The sequence below is a fragment of the Lepisosteus oculatus genome, chromosome 10 (assembly GCF_040954835.1).
Source record: "Lepisosteus oculatus isolate fLepOcu1 chromosome 10, fLepOcu1.hap2, whole genome shotgun sequence".
NCBI lineage: Eukaryota > Metazoa > Chordata > Actinopteri > Semionotiformes > Lepisosteidae > Lepisosteus > Lepisosteus oculatus.
Window position 1 is genome coordinate 32762646 of NC_090705.1, and position 19205 is coordinate 32781850.

Here is a 19205-nt window from a genome sequence, read left to right on the forward strand (position 1 = left end):
AGAGAGACATTTTTTCTAGGTCTGCAAATCAGTCTGTTTAAACATACCTAGTACACCTAAAAATAAATTGCGTGCTCCTTGACATTAACACTTTCTGTGGATAAGGATTATTATGAGCCACTTCATTCTAAAATAAGCAATGACTCTCAAAGGTAAATCATGATGAAAATGCGGACACAGCTTTTGTAAATATACAGTTCCGTAATTCCGCTTTGCTCTTTGGTCAAGAAGGTACATTAATTCTAGGTATCGTATTTCTGCGAGGAGGTAGTAAACAGCAATTAGTGAATATGGAGTTCAACTGTAAAAACACGTCCCAGACGGTTCTGTTCATGCAGCCGCGATGACTTTCCCTTTAAGGAGCCGGGTTCACACAACAGCGAATACAGGGAGGTGGGGATGAGAGAAAGGCAGGAGAAAATAGCTGAAGCAAAAATGCAGGGCTCGTCCTTTAGACTGACGTCAGGGCTGAGTGTAATAACAACACGAAAGAGAGCAAGAGCTGTCAGATGGATGTCCTTTTAGGTGTTCAATAAGGTCGACAAAAAGTGATGCGTTCTGTTTTTACTAGGATCTCATTCTGGGTTCAATGAAGTTAATACTGGGATCCAGTAATGAGGTGGCTTCTGCGCTGGATTCTAATATCAGCCAGCATTCATCAGGTGAGTCACTGGAAAAGGGGTCACCTTTTATATTCCCTCTTCTCTGTTTTATTGTCCATTGTTTGCGTCTTTTCCAAAATTACCTCATCTGAGGAACCTTGACAGAGTAGATGTCCGGGGTGCAGTGAAGATGCGCATATATGCGGGACAAAAGAGGAATTGATAGAGTGAGAGGGCTGCAGAACTGGAAGTCAAAATTCTGTCGTGCGCTGGGAATAGGAACTTCGCCTTCAGAGCAACATTTAAAAGATGAAAAAGGCTGAATGAATGTCGGTAGAGGAGAGAAACGCCACCAGTCGGGTTAATTTAAATGACACAACATAAGATTTCCAGAACTACCACTGTTTTTATTACAGTTTAAAAAGGGGATTTGTTTCATTTACTAATTTTATTTACTACTTGGCGACCTTTACTGCTTGCATGCTTCAGAGACATGGTGACTGAATTAACACTACACACGTGGCAATCCATTGTTTCCTGCACATCAAAGGCTAACGACCGGCTTGAAGAGTGAGGCGGACCGCAGGCAACCTCGTACTGCAGATAAATTAGGTGAATGTTGAGCCCTCTAAATTCCACTAAATGTTTAAATATATGTATGTAAGTATGATGATGAAATAACTTTATTGCGGCTTTGTAGATACGAGTTTCATGAACTAATTTAAAAAACAGTAATGCAAATATACCAGGGTAGGTGAATTTATTAAATATTTATCGAGTTTATTGGATCATGAGGGCGGGACCTCTAATTATGACCTGCGTCTATTTGTTATTTACTGGCTTAATTGGACCAATTTAGACAACTTCCACCTCTGCTGATGCTGCTACTTTAACGAGACCTAGACATCCTGAAGACGATACCGGTCCTTCAGGACCAGAGCTGGACCACCCTGATTTAAACCGACATAAGCCTCATCTGACAAGCACAGAAGCATCTGATTTTTTCCTTATAGAAATCTAAATGCCAGTGAACTTGTATGAGGGGGGCGTGAAACAGACATCCCCACGTGGACTCGGCTGTGTCTAGAATTTCACTTCTGAAAAAAGTTCCAGCTTCTTCAAGGCATTGGAGTCGAACAGCTGGCGCTCGGGTAGCAATGCATTTCTTTCCGATTGTTTTTTTTTACAAGAGGAAAAAACTGAAAAGGATACTGATGGCTTGCCCGTTGTTATGAATTGCAGAGAGATTGGGAGAAGTGTTCGTCAGTGACGGGGTTCTCATGTTCGAACCACAGTTCCCGTAATGGAAGTGTGTATTCCGTTCTCAAGGTTATCGGATTGTTTTTTTTTCATGGAAATATTTTAGGTACAAAAATTATAGGTACAAAAATAAGAGCGACGAGAAGTAATTATCCGGAATATACCGGATATATAGGACATAAAAAGCGTAAACCACCTAGATATACTGTAGTTCACCCTGGACATTCCTTTTTCTTGCAGAAAGTTATGGCATTTGTCACCAGTCAAAACATTTTAACATGACAAAAGTCCCAAGTTCTGTTTTTCACGAGATGCTTCTCTGGCGTTTCAGCTGCTGTCAAGCAGTTCTAATTATTTATGCTAACAGTTCGTTGAACATCTTTCACCTTAAGTATTACTGATGGAAACCAATTACCAACTGCTTTCCTTTGAACCCTGCCTCCAAAAAAGATAGAGGTGTATTTATATTCATTTTCTCTAATGTTTTCTGGAGAGATGTTGTCTTAATGGGAGCGTTTCTCAGTGGTTTGCACTGTATCTACAATGTCTCCCAAAATCTGATTTTAATCAAGTTTAAATGTGGAGTCTTAAACTATGCAGTACTATTAAGTCACATAATGTGGACAGTCATGCATAGGTACAAGAGTAAAGTCATTATGTCCCAGGTGGAGTGGTCACCTTCAGTACATCTTCTGGTGTCCTGTGGGTTATTTTCAGGGATTTTTTTGTCTTCACAAAAATTATTTAGCAGTTATGTATGAAATAAAATGATTGCCTCTTGTCTAGTTTTATCTTGATCCATTCCCTAATGAGGCCGGTTGAAAAGCATGTGTTTAAAGTGTTATTGTACACTCCAGGATCTTGGATTATACTGCGTGAAAATTGTGCCATGCCATCTGGATTTCTGTCCAGAAGATCATTCAAATCTTATAGTAACGGCCTTGTCAACAGTTTGTTGCTCATCCCACAAAGTTGAGATCTGTGTTATAAAACTGAAATTTTCTGGAAGCATTTCTAGAAAAAAATAATATATACAGTACCTTTACCTGTCTGATCAGACAGCTGGTGGAGATATGAAACCTTTGCTAAAATGTGTTTATTGAAAAGTCTTATACATTCAACACATTATATATAAACTAATATATTAGCTAAAAAATCTGCATTCATAACTACTGTACAGATATCTTAAAGAAGAAAATGAAATGTCTTTCAACAAAGGGATGATCCTAATTAATTGCCTTTTCTCATTACAGTAAGTTTTACCAAATAAAGGAGACTGGTGTCAAAAATATAAAAGTCTCTCAGTCTTTCCCTGAATCTCTGATTAATTTTAACAACCTCAGCAATGGTACTTCAATGGAGGTGACAAACCTGGGTTATTTAGAGAGGTAGAGTTATACACCTGATTCATTACTCAAGGATTATTTTTGCAATGGGGTTGGTTTCAAAGGGCTTGTGCCCTTTACTATGCTGCCCCCTCCTGGATAAAGAAGGTACGGTCCCCTCCTATCTGCAGTATTAGGAGAACATTGCTGAGAAACAGGTTCAGACTGAAAAAGGAAGCAGTAACATGCAGTCACAATTTAAAAAGGGTTTTTGCATTTGTTTGTAAATATATATGCATTTAATTCTTTCTTTGCACCTTTTACATACAGAAATCTGTGGCCAGTTGAACAAGTGGATCTTGCACTGGCTACCAGTGTCTCATAGGATAGACTTTAAAATTCTCTTGTTGACCTATAAGGTGTTGCATGGTCCTGTATACCTTCGAGAATTACTATCCACACACATCCTAGTTATCTCTCTTCATTCCACTGGTTCTGGGCACTAGATTCTAGGTTTTAGGCTCCCCAGCATTCTAAGGACTTCACATTGTACATTGGGAGAATGAGCCTTTCAGCTGTAACCCTTTGTCTTTGGAACACTCTTCCTGACCATAGTAAAAACGCAGCCTCTGTCAGTGTTTGTAAATCTGACTTAAGCATGCATATGTTTTCAATGACATTTAAATCACAATCTATTTCTTTCTTTTACTCTTCTCAATTACATCTGGTTTATAGTGTATGATGTACACGATATGGTTTTTTATTGTATGGTTATTGTAAAGTGGCCTAGGAATGCTCTAGGTGCTATATAAAAAGGTGCTATATAAAAATAAAATGGATTTTCTAATTGCTTCCATTATCAACTACTTTATTATGTGGATACTTGCTAATATTTGAACACCAGCATACATTATATGGAAGTATTGTAATGAGAGCACGATCCATCATTTCCCCCACGGATCTCCCACAATCGAGCTTTATCTGCTTTTGAAGTACTGGGAAAATGTCCCGTGATGATATAAGTTCTACTTTCAAAAAATAATTGTCTTTGAAGATGTGAAATGTTTCTACAGTACATGGACTTTTCCCTTCACTGGTGTTGAATCATAAGAAAACCGACTGTGGTACAAATGTCTGGGTTTAAGGTCTGAGCCTGAGTGGAAACAATAAGAACCTAAGAGAGGCTATAAACAGAAAGAAGCTGTTTGGTTCATCTTGTGTAGTTGACAGTAGTTAATTGCTGCCAAGATCTCATCCAGCTGTTTCTTGAAAGAAGCCAGGTTACCAGCTTCAACAATATAGCTGGTTCAATACACCCTTTGCCTATAGATGTGCCTCCTTTATTTACTGTAGTAAGTTAATTTGAGCTCTTAATTAATTTCCACTTCTGTCCTTCTGTTCACATTTTACTGTTGATTCTGAAGAAGGCCACTGGATTGACTTTGCCTCAGCCCAGCTGTAGTCAACCTTCGAGAGTAAAGATCTTTAATTATTAATTCAATTCCAGGAGAAGGACAATAATTAATCCTACTAGAGACGTTGGCAACGCATTTTGTTGTGTAATTATTGTATGTTGTTACTAAGTCTTGTCAGCATCTTTTTTTATTTCAAACATTAAACAAAACAAAACTGATGTTTTCTCAAGTTTAATTCTTCCAGTGTTCAGCTCCAAAAAAGAAGAGTTATTTTGTTTTCTGTTGTTTGCACCTAAGAGTCAAAGCTGTTATTATTTTCTATAATGTTCAGGTGTTTGATTCTTATTCCAGTGTTTTTCCTTTGTCTTTCAAGGAGACAAGTATATCTGAAGCATGTGTTCATAGTTGTCTGGTGCTGTATATGATGGATGGGGCTTCACTAATCTCAGTTCTGTGGAAATCAGTTTGAAAATCTCTTTGCTGCGTTAAGAGATTGCTTTTAAAATGAAGACTAGAGATGGTGGCTTTGTCTTCATAAACAGCAGGAGTTCAAATCTTTCTTCAACTTCTGTCACAAGTGCATAGTATTGATGCAAATTCCAGGCCACTGTAGTATCATTTCTGTGTAAAGGACATTGCTCATTTGCTTAAGATACTATTTCTGCTGGCCCATTAAATGAGTTTTAATTGGACATTTCTTTCATATTTCATTTCCTTTCATTCTTTACTTGTTGTTTAATTTTAAAAGCCAAAAATATCAATTGTTTTAGTTTCAAGTATGTCTGTTTCTAAACTCTCTCACTAAGGACAAGCTTCCTTGAGCAAGCTCCATAAACTGTTACTAGAGCTTAACAGAATTTGCTATTTTTGGAACAGTTTAGTTTTGTATTTGTGATCTACAAGTAGGTCAGAAGCTCATAGACTTAGTAAAACAGAATTATAATGAGAAATTAAATGAGTGCAAAGACAAAAAGTGCATACAACTGTGGAAGACTATGAAAGATTATTAACATATGCCATATTAACAAGTTTTTTTAACAATATTTTTATTGCATAACCAAAACCTTGTTGTGGATTTCAATAAGTCAGGACAGGAAATGTAATCGTACATTAGCTCTGTAATGGTTTCACAGTGCACTGCTTTTCAATTTTGTTAAGAAAGTAGAGTGGAGAAGGGAGACTGAGTGACAGCCTCTTGAATGCATCCATGTGTGGACAGTTTTAATACTTTTGGCAAGTTCTAAGCACACTATGTCATAAGTTAAAAAAAACTTATAGCAATAAAAGAACATAAGATATGTTCTAAACATGAGGAGGTCTTTAGACCCATCTAGCCTGTTTTGTAGTTAGAGACTAATTGATTCGAGGATCTCACCCAACCTTTTGAAAAGGGGAAGAATTTTCTAACAAAAGGAATTAGATAAAGTTGTCTTTTCCATTCAGGGTCAGGAAACTGTGGTCTCCACAGATGGAGTTGAAGGTCCTTTGATAATGCCATTTAAGCCCATAACTTAATGCAGTCTGGTTTTGATGTAACCAAAAGAAATTTAAACTTATTAGACTGCCTAAACCACACACACGTGCTCCTTACCATCTCTCTCCAGTTACTATTTTTTTCCTGGAAGTCAGTCCAAGAATGCACAGTCCAAGAATGATTGAGCTCCATTTCTTTTCTGAGGGTAAAGTGGTTGTTGCTTGGAGAGAGCACATTGCTGTGGTATCTGATTAAAACGCTTATTTTCAAAACAACTTCCAGTGGCCTAGTTTATTCATTTACTTTTTACAGAAGGCTTGAATTCCTTTGAGGCCTTCCAGAGATAAAGTGCAGAAGAACATATGGCAAGAATTGCCAGTTTCTAAAGTGCCCAGTCATTGTTTTGCAAATGCAGTCATTTCATACCTTTCAGATGGCTCCTTCTAAGAGATTTGAGAGCTCAACACAAGACTCAAGTGTTTTATGCGATACATACCCGATTAACATGATGTGTAACAAAATACGCACGATGATAAGAATCATCTGCTCCATTAATATGCTGTAAAAGTTTTTTTTTATTTTAAATGACGTTATTATCTGGGGAAAACATGCATTCCCACCAAAGTTAAATCACAATCTGGATTTCATTTTATATGTCATAGCAAAACATATAGAAATCAGTTTAGCTTTTGAGGTAAGTAAGGTGTTGCCTCATTTTGTCTTAAAAGTGATAATTATAAGTTCACAAATTTAAATGTAAGTTCAAATATGAATTGTTCCCATAACACCTTTAGATTTGTCAGCATAAAGCAAAATTGTTTGATTAATCAGGTTACTTTTCGTGAAATTCACCAGTTGTTCAACACGCTTATGAAGTTGAATCATTTCCAAATAAGCTTTAAATTTTGTTTCTTACCTGAAGAGGCCTTTCGCCTGTTATCTACTGCATGTCATTTAAGCCAGTTTGTACCAGTATTTAGAAGAAATTCTTTGGAGTATGTTAAAGATGAAGATTTTGCTAAGGTGTGGCATTTCGTTCATTCAAAATTGTTCTTGCACTGGATGATTAGATTTTGTCTTATGGTTATTTAAGATTAGATTTAATATTAGTTATTAAAGATCTGTTTTTATTAAAAGAGTTACGTCTTTGGCAATTGCTTGAGGGGGAGATGTTGGTACAGTGGTTGTCTCACAGTGCTGAGGCCATAGGTTCAATTCTGGACCTGGGGTGCTATCCGTGAGGAGTTTGTATGTTCTCCCCGTGATCTTGTGAGTTTCCTCTGGGTCCTGCAGTTTCCTCCCGCAGTCCTAAACCATACTGGTAGGTTAAATGGCAGCTGGAAAAGTTGCCTCTAGGTGTGACTGTGTCTGTGCATCTGTCCTGCAATTGGTGCATCTTGTCTTGCACCTGTTGCTTGCCAGGAAAGACTCTGGCTCGCCAGTGACACTGAATTGGAAAAAAGTGGTTAGAAAATGGATGGATGCTATTTCTTGCAAACACTCCATTGTATCCATTGCTCTGGAGTTTCGAAAAGCTTCAGATCTTATTGTAGGATGTCTATTCCCTTGCCTCAGACTGTTGTTTTATAAAGCATGAAGACAGCAGGAACTACACAAAGACTCAAATGCATTCCCTTTGAAAATTGATATTGACAGGGTATATGACTGACCAATGGTTTGGGGCTTCATACAGTACGGATGCAAAAAGATATCTTGACATTGCATTAGAAAGGTCTTCATGATTAAAGCCTTCAACAATTTGAGTTTTCAGATTGATCAATTACTTACATTTTCTTTCTAATGTGTGATTATTTTAATAGGTGTTTCATGCTCATTATTACTTCCCTGAAACTACTGTCCTCAATTATCCAATGTTTATAATGACTACACTGCAGTTGGTGAATTTATAAACAACACAACTCACGAGGAGCATGTTTTTTTTCCTTTGGTCAGCTCTAAAGAGGTTTTTTGTACAGTTTTATTAGCCATTAAAAACAACATAAGAACTTAAAGTATGCCTGAAACAAAGTAATATCTTTTGCCCTTACAGTATGTGTGGTCCTGTCCTCACAGGCATATCATTTAAAGTTTGTTAAAGTTTAAGAACATGGAAGAGTTTTCCAAAATCCCAGAATTAAACAGTCTTTTATACTTTCTTAAATATGTTGTTTAGAAATGTTCATAAAACAATGTATCAAATCCCATAAATCCAGTTTAAAGAAAGTTTAAAAGCATTGGCACATGGTGAATTGTAACAAAATGGCACAACTAATAGTTAATTTTCGATGTCATGAAAATGTACATTAATATCTTTTAGAATGTTTCCAGATTTGTACCTACTTTAAGTATCGCTTTTTTGTTTGCTGTGAATTTATTTTATTACTGGATCTTATTATTGCTTTAGATATACAGTAACTTGCCTTCAAAATGAAAGCATTGTTCAATACATCACTTATTCTCATCTGAAAAGGTTGTTATGTATCAAGGCAGGATTTATCCATGCAATACAAAATTGTGTTTATTCTATGATTTCCTTGTCTGGGATTATTCCCTTGCGATGCTTCTTATTTATCTAAGGAGGATGTGGCAGTAAAGTGTAAAGTGGTTATACATGAAATAACTTTCATCTTCACCTTGAAGGGACTTTATACAGTAAGTGCAATAAAATCTATCATTTGATCTTAAGTGATCCGTAGTGTTTCCTGTTTATATTGAATTGTCACAAAAGCCTGTCTTTCCACATTTGTAGAACTGAGAAGCCTTAAATATACTATTGACATATCTTAAGTGAGTAACAGTCTTGTGGCTTCAACTAAATAAATCACATGCCATTCAAATAAATTGTCTCATAAACTACTCACAGTCAGTTAATGGCTAAATTGCAGGTTTATGCAATAAAGTATATTGCAATCAACAATTTTGTCACTGTAACTCAACATAAACCTGCACAGATTCTTGTAACTATATAAGTTTTTTTGATGTTCTTTTGTTGGTAAACTTCAGTAGATCATTTAATCCTTCTTTTCCTTTTTTCAACCGTAATTTCAATGCCCACCAAATAAAGTCTTAGATGAGTGACTAGTCTTAACGGTTTGTGAGGTTGAAATCTAAAGCTTTATAAAAGATTAGTAGCTAATGCAGGAATTAAATCAGTTTTATAACACTGTAAGAACAGTAGCTGAAAACAGGGAATGCGTTTGAAGAAAAGATTAACATAATCTGTCAAAAGCTCTGGTGTGTTCCCTGTGTTTCTTTTACGTGTTTGGAATTCAAACAAGTAATTTGCCCATCCCAAAGGGTGACACCGCACAAGCTTGGTATTGTTGGCGAGAGATTAATAACTTTATTATTAATTAATGTCACACTGGGAATAGGCTTTGAAACCTCTACGCTGGCAGAATTCCTCCTGAAAATGTGAAACTGTGGTTTACAGTATGTGTCCTGTATTGATAAAGGTTGTTCAGTTTGGTACAACCTTACATTCTCACTCTGTGGCATTTTTGAAAAAGCTGGATGAGTCTCCTAAATATTCCAGCAGTTTATAGAAGTGCTTCACATTTTGTAAAAAAAAAATTAAAAAGCAAAAAGTTAACATGGTGGAATTTGGAAAATGTTTTTTAGGAGGCATTTAAGAACTTAGGCCAAAAGAAAAGTAGAACACCCCTAGATCCCACAGAACCTCTATTTTGTCTTTTTCTCTAGCAGTTCCACGCTCCTGTGCTTCCTGAATAGGAGCAAGGCTCTGCAGTAGCTCTAAAGCACATGAATAATTATTCATTTGTAGCTCAATTCTTGCATAAACTTTAAGACTGAAAAGCCAACAAGCAAACCACTTACAGAAAATGGAAGCTTGTCACAGACTAAGAAACATCAAGACTGATTAACTTGGTGTTTAGATGTGGAGAAGCATCTGACCATGCTGACACAGTGTTTGCTAGAGCAGAATTTAACTCAGCCGTGATGTTTTTCATGGGAACAATTTCTGCAGATTAACCAAGTGTGACATAAGGGTGTCTCAGCCTCCAGGCAGCCTCATAAGACACAGGGACCAGCAAAAGTATTAAGACTCTTCCAATGTTGTTCCATTTTTCTGACATTCCAAAATTGAACCTAAATCTAAAATAAAATCTGAATAAAAACATAGAACAGGTGATCTGTTGAAAACATCGGGTGGGGTTTGAGATGCTTAGGTTAGTTAATTTATAGTAAATGTCCAGACAGATGAAAGAGAAAAAAGCTGAAATATGTTGATTGCATAAGTATTCTGAGTATGAACTCAACATTTTTCATTTGTGACATTAACTCAACAAACTCTTTTATTTGGCAGAAGTGCCTTTGGTAGCAATTACAGCTGTGAGTCTTTAAGTCTCTACTAACTTTGCTTACTGGCCTGGTACAATTTTTGCCCATTCTTCTTGGCAGATTTGCTCAAGTTGCCTGAGGCCCAATTATGCACAGCAAACCTCAGATTTTTCCACAGATTCTCAATAGGATTTAAGTTAGGACTTTGACTGAGCTGCTCCAGGATAGTCACTCTTTTGCTTTTAAGTCATTCCATTTCAGCTCTTGCCTTATTCTTTGGATCATTGTCCTGCTGACAGGTGAACCTTTCTCCCAGGTTTAGACATGAAACTAACATTTCTTTTGTGAGTGTTTTGCTCCCTCTATGTACCCCATCAGTCTTGACAAGCTTCTGAATCCCTGCTGATGAGAAATAGATCGTTTCCTTTTATTCCTGTGAATATGTGGAGCAAGTAATGTATATAACAAATATTAAGTGCTGCTTCAAAGCTTCGTGACTGCAAATATTATAGCAAAAAAAATGTGACAACTATGCAAGGGTCTGATTATTTCTAAGGGATACTAAATGTATTTGTCTCTGTTTCGATCCTCCTGCAAAATATAAATCATGCCTATAGATTATTAAACTCAATTAACAAGTAAAAAAAAAGTTCATTCTAGTTTTAAGAATGAGAATAGGGCGAGAGTAAAAGTACCTTACACTTAAGTACTGTTTTTGTGGACTCTCCACTCATAGCGCTTTACAGGTAATGGGGACTCCCTTCCACCACCACCTATGTGTAGCCCCCACCTGGATGAGGCGACGGCAGCCAAAGTGCGCCAGTACACTCACCACATACCAGCTATCGCTGGGGAGGAGAACAGAGTGATGAAGCCAGTTCATAGATAGGGATTATTAGGAGGCCATGATTGGTAAAGACCAGGGGGAAATTTGGTCAGGACACCAGGGACTCTACTGTGACTACAGTGTAACAACCTTACACTCGTTAATAAGTGCCCTGGAGAACTGGGAGTCAGGAGAGATCATCGAGTATTTAACTGTCCTGAAACACTCATTATGACCAATTCATGCACTTCAAAGTTTAAGTTTTAAACATGGATCCAAGACAGAATAAGAAAGAAAGGACTCAAGAGAAAGGAATATGGTCAAGTAGCATTAAGCTGATTAAAAGAGACCACAACATCTTAGCTCCATGCAGGGTAATTAGATTAAAATGGCAAATATTTAATCAATTAGTTTGCTGTTCTATTTAAAGCGGAAGAGCGTCTACACTACCAGAACAATGAGAAGGATGTGAGAAACACCAAAGTGAAAATGTTTCTCTTCGTTCTGCAGGCGTATTTTCAGAATTCCACCAGCATGCCTCCAGCGCACACAGCGACGGAGTCGTATAGCAGGACTCAGTTCTGCAAATGGCCCTGTAAATGTCCCAAAATCCCTCCACGCTGCCCCCTGGGGGTCAGCCTGGTTATGGATGGCTGTGACTGCTGTAAGACCTGTGCCAGACAGGTGGGGGAGACCTGCAATGAGGCGGACATCTGTGACTACCACAAGGGACTCTACTGTGACTACAGCGCGGACAAGCCTAGGTACGAAAAAGGCGTGTGTGCATGTAAGTGTCAAAATACATATTTTTGCAGCATCCATTGCACTGTTAATTACGCTGCACTATCTCAAATGAGCTTTTCTGGTATTGCTGGGGGGAGAGGAGGTTGGATGTTGAACTGTTTTTGGGGGGGGGGGGCATTTTATATCCCCAACCATCGTTTAGTTGTTCAAACCCATGCCTCAGAATTCCCTTTAAGCACAAAAAGGTGTAAATGATTTTATACTTTGTTTAAGATGACGTCATAGCACCAATCTCAATAACACACACACACACAGAACAAATTCCTGTGGATACACCTGTCTGTCAGGGTCATTCATCTTTCAGCATGCTTCAAGTTCCATTGTGCCTTTTAGGAGAGATAGCTGTGATTAGAGGAGCAGTGTCTCGCTCACTGACATCACTGCAGGCTTGCAGATGCCCAGCAGAACCCAGAAGTCAAAGGCTGAGAACAACTTGTATGACTAAAGTCAACCCAACCCTGTGCACTACAGGTTGGGATACCTGGACCACAGGGCTCAGTGTACATGCAGTCCACTGAGTATACAAAGTGAGCACTTTTACTGATTCAGAAATTAGTGAAACGTCATCACAGAATGAGTGTTAGTTTCTGAAAATAGCTGTAATTTTATGGCTTGAAGGGAGACGGTTTATGTCTGGGCCTTAACTGCACTGGCACTCGTTAAAGATTTATTAAAGTGCGTGACATTTCTTTGAGAAGACTTGTACAGGATTAAAATATCTACCTCCACCCAAAAAGATTTTTTCATTAAATGCCTTACCACACTAAAAATGAAGCTGTGAGACATCTAATAAAAAACGTCTGGGTGGATGAAGACATTTTAATGTACAGTACATGATATGTATCTAGATATTTTTTCAGTTGGTCCACTGGAAAGCAAGTGGAACAATAAAGGATTGAATCCATTCATTTTCTAACCGTTTTATCCAATACAGGGTTGTGGGGGAGCTGGTCTATCACAGGGCACACCCAGACACAGATGTGCCTACACTCAGGGGCAATTTCCCAGAAACCATCAGTATATCTTTGGACTGGAGGGGAAATCTAGAGCACCCAGAGGAAACAAACATGCAAACCTGGGGAGAACATACAAACTCCACACAAATAGCAGCCCAGGTTCAGAATTGAGTTAGCAACGCTAACCTCCACACCACCATGCCACTCAATTGAAAAAAAATATGTGACCTAGTATAATAATAATAGACATCAGGAAAGAAAAAATGATGTGGTCTGGAGTACTAGTTAGGACTATTCCCCCTGAAAGTTTAATTGAAATGCAGAGGACAGCACACCTAGTGACGAGAACAAGTTTGGCGACACTGCTCTGCAGCTCTAGGGAGCAAGAGCATGTTTCCATTAACTGAATTAACTCAGGCTTTGGAGGTGATTTACGTAGCCATTTTGTACCTGTCCAGATGTGGTCGGAGTTGGATGTGAGCACGATGGGGTGATTTACCGCAACGGACAGAGCTTCCAGCCCAGCTGCAAGTACAAGTGTCTCTGTGTCAACGGGGCCATCGGCTGTGTGTCCCTGTGTGACTCCCAGCCGCCCCGTGTCTGGTGCCAGTCCCCTCGGAGAGTCAAGGTGCCTGGAAAATGCTGTGAGCAGTGGATCTGTGACGAAGAGTCCAAGAAGGTCCGCAAAACAGCACCCAGGCACACCACTGAAGGTGACGCATAGCCTGTTTCTTTTGTGCTTTAAAAGCGAAAACCATGACATGTTTTAGAGGTATCTCGATTTTTCAACCTTTCCCCTGTCAGAGAGGCTTGTCATTTCCGGATTCTGAAGCGCTTCATCGGAAAAGGGTGGCGTTTCAAAGCTCAGGATGAACAGTTGATTCTGTAAACTCCAGTGCTGTCCAGCAATGTGCCAATGAGAGTGAGAAGTCACATCCATCTAAGTTTCTGTCATTTGTTTTCTGTGTTGTAAAGAGAGTTTTGATGTGATAAAAAGGTCTGTTATGGGCAGGTTTAAAAAAACAAGTGCTCATAGTTGCAAAGGAACTGTCAGAGATGTAATATAGTGTTAGCAGTGGTAATGAGAATAGTAAACATCATGTTTAAGACGTGTATATGTAACAGGATCTCAGTGGAAAGAGTCATTTACAGAATTGGCTTCATCCCACTTTGAAATCTAGACAATCTCTGTTGCCAGTTACTCCATTACGCAGTCTTTTGGCTTGACAGAGTTATTTACTGTCTAAGGGGTGGCGCTGTTTGTGCTCAATGCCCATGAGAGATCGAGTCCCAGTGGGAGCAGGGAGAATTGCACTTGTCACATGTACAGAAACAGAATTAAGAGTGGGTGATAAAAAGTCTTAGGAAAAATTACATGAGAAAATACTCGAGAAGAACAGTTTCTGTAGTCTTTAGATAAAGTACAACACTTCCAACTCTGTGCCTTTTGGTTAAATCAGAACAGAGATACTAGCTGTGATTTTGATTTTTGTAAGCTCAGGAAAAAGAAGGTATTTCAATATTTCATACTATTGTTGTATTGTCCTTATAGACTTTAAACACAGTTTACATTGACTTGCCTCTTGTGCTGGGCAAGATAAGAAAATGATGCATGGTTTACTGTGCTTGAGATAAGCCTTTCTTCACAGCGAACTATAAGCTCCAGATACGCTAGCTACCCTGCATATTAATTAACAATTTCGATCCACATCATTCCAGTTATAAATGCTGGATTATATTTCTTCAGAATCATTTCTAAATTAAAAAATGAAAAACTACGACACTTACCAGGAAAAGTGGACTGAAAATGGATGAAATCCTTCCCAGAAATCATTGTAGTGTTAGGTCTTTGGGGAGGCTGATTACAGGAGTCACACCTCTGTCTCATTTATATAAACACACAACCTGTGAGACAATATTTACCATTAATATAACTGATTAAAATGATAATACATTGTTTTGTTGTCTTTTATACGTTAATAAACCAAACAAAAACGAATTAGTTATGTTTACAACAAGGTTTCCTTTTGTGTAAATATTGGCTTAATCCCTTTAACTTTGTTAAGACTTGAAAAGGATATTATACTGTGCTGTAAACAGACCACCATGTGTGTTTGGAAAGCTGGTACATAAACTTGGAAACTTAGCTTCTAGTCTGACTGCACAGGTCCGCAAATCTCTTTTCCGTGATTGCCGGTCATCCTTCTTGAAGCTTAACCTCAGTGGGGTTTTTTTTCTTTTTGCACAGTTGACCAAGCCGAAAATGAAGTCTGGCATAAAAACTGTGTGACCCAGACAACTTCTTGGAGTGCCTGCTCTAAAACCTGCGGACGAGGGCTGTCGATGAGAATTTCAAATGCCAACGATCAGTGCGAGATGGTTAAAGAGACGCGTCTTTGCAACCTTAGGCCGTGTGAAGTTGACATAACCAAGCACATCAAGGTAGGTTTCTTTTTAGTAGCACCTTTTCTTTGTAGGCATGTAAAACAAGTTTTGACATGAATAGTTTAATGTGCCGCAGTTTTAAGTATGGCCTTCTCTTTACTGGCGAGAAGAAATCCATAATTCAATTTTTCATTTACTGTCCTCCCTGTCCTTGTTTTTTGTGTGAAGACAGACCTTCAAGTTGGGGGGGGGGGGGTTGATTGAATCAGCAGGCTACTGAATGAGGGAAGTATGAAAGTGGTGAAATGAATTGACCTTTTCATTTGAAATTAAATTTCCCTAAGAGGCCTGGAGTTGACTCCTGCCCTTGCCACAGTTGTTTTAGTCAGCCCCTTTCTAAATCACAATTGCCCCTCTCTCACCTGTTTCTCCATCTTCCAATCTGCCTTCACCCCTGATGGAGTCACTTCTGTCAAAGCCTCTCAGCTGTCATAAGAACATAAGCAGAGCTCCAAATTTCAAAATCCATCCAGCCTTGTCTTGAAAGAAAGGTTAACTGCATTAGCAACTTAAGCGGGTCGCTTGTTATTGAGTCTCGTAAATCCTTGTACAAAAAGTGCCTCCTGTTCGCAGTTTTAAACTCACTTCCCTTTAGTTTCTAGTTGTGCGTGGTTCATGTTTCACTGTGGATTCTGAAAAATTTGGTCAATGCTCCTCTGTTAACAATGCTTACAGCTCAGAAGACACACATAACACGGAGCATTTAACCCTTATTAACAGCTGCTTTTTGTCCTCAATACCCTGAAAACCCTAAATCTGAAAGTGTCATATCCGAGTCCACTAAAAAAGGACAAACACAGCAATTTCCATATGAGTTATTTAGGGAGAAATTCAGCTTTTCAATTTTATGAAGCAATTGGCATGTACTAAATAACAAAAATGGCCCTGAAAGACTTTGAAGGGAATATTAAAAGTAGGACCTCTTGCATGTCAGAATTACACTTGTGTGATTTCATCTTAATTTTGCATTTCATTTTGCATCTTTTTGCTGCCAATTTCTTTAGAAAGCTTTCAGACTGATGAAGCCTTAAGATTGACAATTTTCTATTACGACTAATCTATGAATGCTCCTCTCCGACCATGTCCATTCATAATAATATGTTATTTTCTTTTTGTGCATTACAGCCTGGAAAGAAGTGCCTGTCAGTGTACAGGGAAGAGAACCCCAGCAATTTCACAATTTCAGGCTGTGTCAGTAAGATGCCCTACAGGCCTAAGTACTGTGGGGTCTGTACAGACAATCGCTGCTGCATTCCATACAAATCCAAGACCATTGAAGTGCAGTTTGAGTGTCCCAATGGTTCTGTATTTTCTTGGCAAATGATGTGGATCAATGCCTGCTTTTGCAACCTGAGTTGTAAGAATCCCAATGACATCTTCGCAGACCTGGAGCGCTATTACGATTATTCCGAAATCGTGAACTAAGAAAAGGAACGTTTTTTCTGTCAAGGAAAATGCAGGGTTTTTTTTTTTCTTTAAATTCCCCCCCAAAAAAGACTTTTTCTTCTCTCACTCCTTACCGCTAGGTGTCCACTTCCTTGTCTACTTAATAGTTTAAAACCCTGAACAACGCTTTTGAGTTTTCTGTGATGCACCTTCACAAAAATACTCGCTGAAGAGAAATTTAGACTTATTTTTGAAATGCTGCACTGCACAGTAAAGTGCTTAGAAAAAGAATGTGCATCTCTAAAAAAAGTATCTTGTTTCCTATTGGAAAATATATATTTATAAAAAAAAGAAAAGAGGATTATGTTAATGACGTTGTCCTGGGTAGGACATAACTGCTTTTATAAATCTGTTCAGATCCATTGGTAGATCACCTATGTCTCTTGCCTTAATGTCTTAGAAATACCAGTATCTTGTACTGTTATTTTTGGTTTGGTAGCCAACAATGCCTGGAAGAACTTACACAATCTTACTGTCTGAGAAGTGGGAATATTAACTGCATTTTACAGCCTACAAATGTAGGCCAGTATATTACTCCTCCTCACTCCTCTACGATTATATTAGGATATAATCAAACCTCACCACAGCAACACTGTAGCTTAGCTTAAAGCAATCTTTATGGAAAATATCATGTCTGAATAGCAAAAATCCCGACTTTGACAGCATACAAAAGAAGGTATGACCACAAAGTGATATAACAGACTTTCTTTATTGCACCAGAGAAGTAGTTTAAGCATTGACCATTCATTTTTATTGTGTTGTATCCTCTCTGTTGTGTTTGTTGTTGTAGAGTTATGAAAATGTGCTAGATACAGCACTCATGTTAAAATGTAACTAATTTTAGGTTAATAAGGTTTTAAAATTCAGATGCTAACTTAACCGTGGACTTCCTTATGAAACCCAGGTCACAGGGCTTCTGAGCACTATATCATAAAATCTGAAATAATAATCATTACTTTTTGTAGTAGTTGCTTTGAAAATTGATATTTGACAATACTGATATTCAATGACTATGTTGAACTGGAGCTTGATTAAACAATGATGAAATTTCAAAATTGTAAAATCCAAGATTAGCGACATTCCTCTGTCTCCACACATTCTGGATTCTCTGCCTCAGAAACATCTTTCTCTCAACCATACACAGTTCCGGGACCTCAAGCTGAAAGTTTAAACGCTCTTGGTTCCGAGAGCTTCCACTTGAGAAAACTGCACAGCGTTGCTTGGCAAATTTTAGGTGCCTCCTTTGGAAAAAAAAACTAACTGAGCTCCTGACTGCAGTGATACGAACAAATAAGCACATGGATATCAACACTAATAGGGCACTGAAGCTCTTAATGTTAATATTCTAGTGTTGGAAGTTATGACCTAGTGCTCAGGAATCCTTTAAACTTACGATTTGTAGAGACCTAACCTGTTAAATTGTGGCCCTCTCAAAGACCTGAGGACCTCTACGCTAAACTATACAATAGAGCAGTTGCATTTTTATAATGAAAAGGAACAAATTATACCGTTTTGCTTCATATACAGTACAAGAGATATAGCTTGGATTGAATCTTCATATTCTTACTAAAATATTCTTCCCCAATTTCTTTTTTTCTAGAATGGAAATCAAGAACAGAAAATACACAAAATCACACTCACATGCTGTATCTACAGGTTAGTTTAATAACTGTAAATATTGTTGTATTACATATCCAAAACATTTTTATTTATTTTCTCTTTTGACACATTCCATTTGTTTCGGTATGATTTTTTTTTCCATCGTTACTCTTTGCTCATTTTTATTTGCTTCCAAAACTAGAAAAGTCAATTTTTCTGTTCCTCTCCAATTCAAGCCATGTGTACTCTTTGTCACAGAGACAGATTAAAATGCTTTCCAGGTACAGAATTTATTTATATATATATATTATTCATAGAGATCTAATGTGTTATAAACTGTATGTTTATAACTGCAATGGGGAAAAAGTAAACAGAATATACTTAATTTTCAAACCTGCTGCTCATAACTCTATGATGGCGATTTTTGGAGAATGGTCTCCAAACTGGGGTGGTTTGTATATTTTACACTAATATAAAAGAAGCAGCAGAAAAGAGACAGCACCAAGTGCATTTAAAGAAAATATCTAATTTTAGTTTTTGTTTTATATCAGGGACTCAAAATATAAAAAGAAAGCTTTGTGAAGTGTTTTAATTCAAAATTGTATAAAGTCATTACAAATAAACAGACATTTCAAAGTTGAATACAAGTGCTTCTTGGTTATACTATTTTCCTTGCACTTAAAGTGTGTTTATTGCATTTCCATATTTACATTCATGTTCAGCCACTGTACTACAGAAAACTCCACTGACA

The 19205-nt window shown here is 37.8% G+C and overlaps 1 protein-coding gene across 1 annotated transcript; it reads left to right on the forward strand.

Annotated features, from left to right (window-relative positions):
• Positions 1–433: 433 nt before the first annotated feature.
• Positions 434–19095, forward strand: ccn4b (cellular communication network factor 4b). Its single transcript, XM_015357397.2, has 5 exons — positions 434–662; positions 11715–11991; positions 13423–13677; positions 15213–15406; positions 16535–19095. The coding sequence occupies exons 1-5, from the start codon at positions 615–617 to the stop codon at positions 16832–16834; spliced, it is 1074 nt and encodes a 357-aa protein (XP_015212883.2). The 5' UTR covers positions 434–614; the 3' UTR covers positions 16835–19095.
• Positions 19096–19205: the final 110 nt, after the last annotated feature.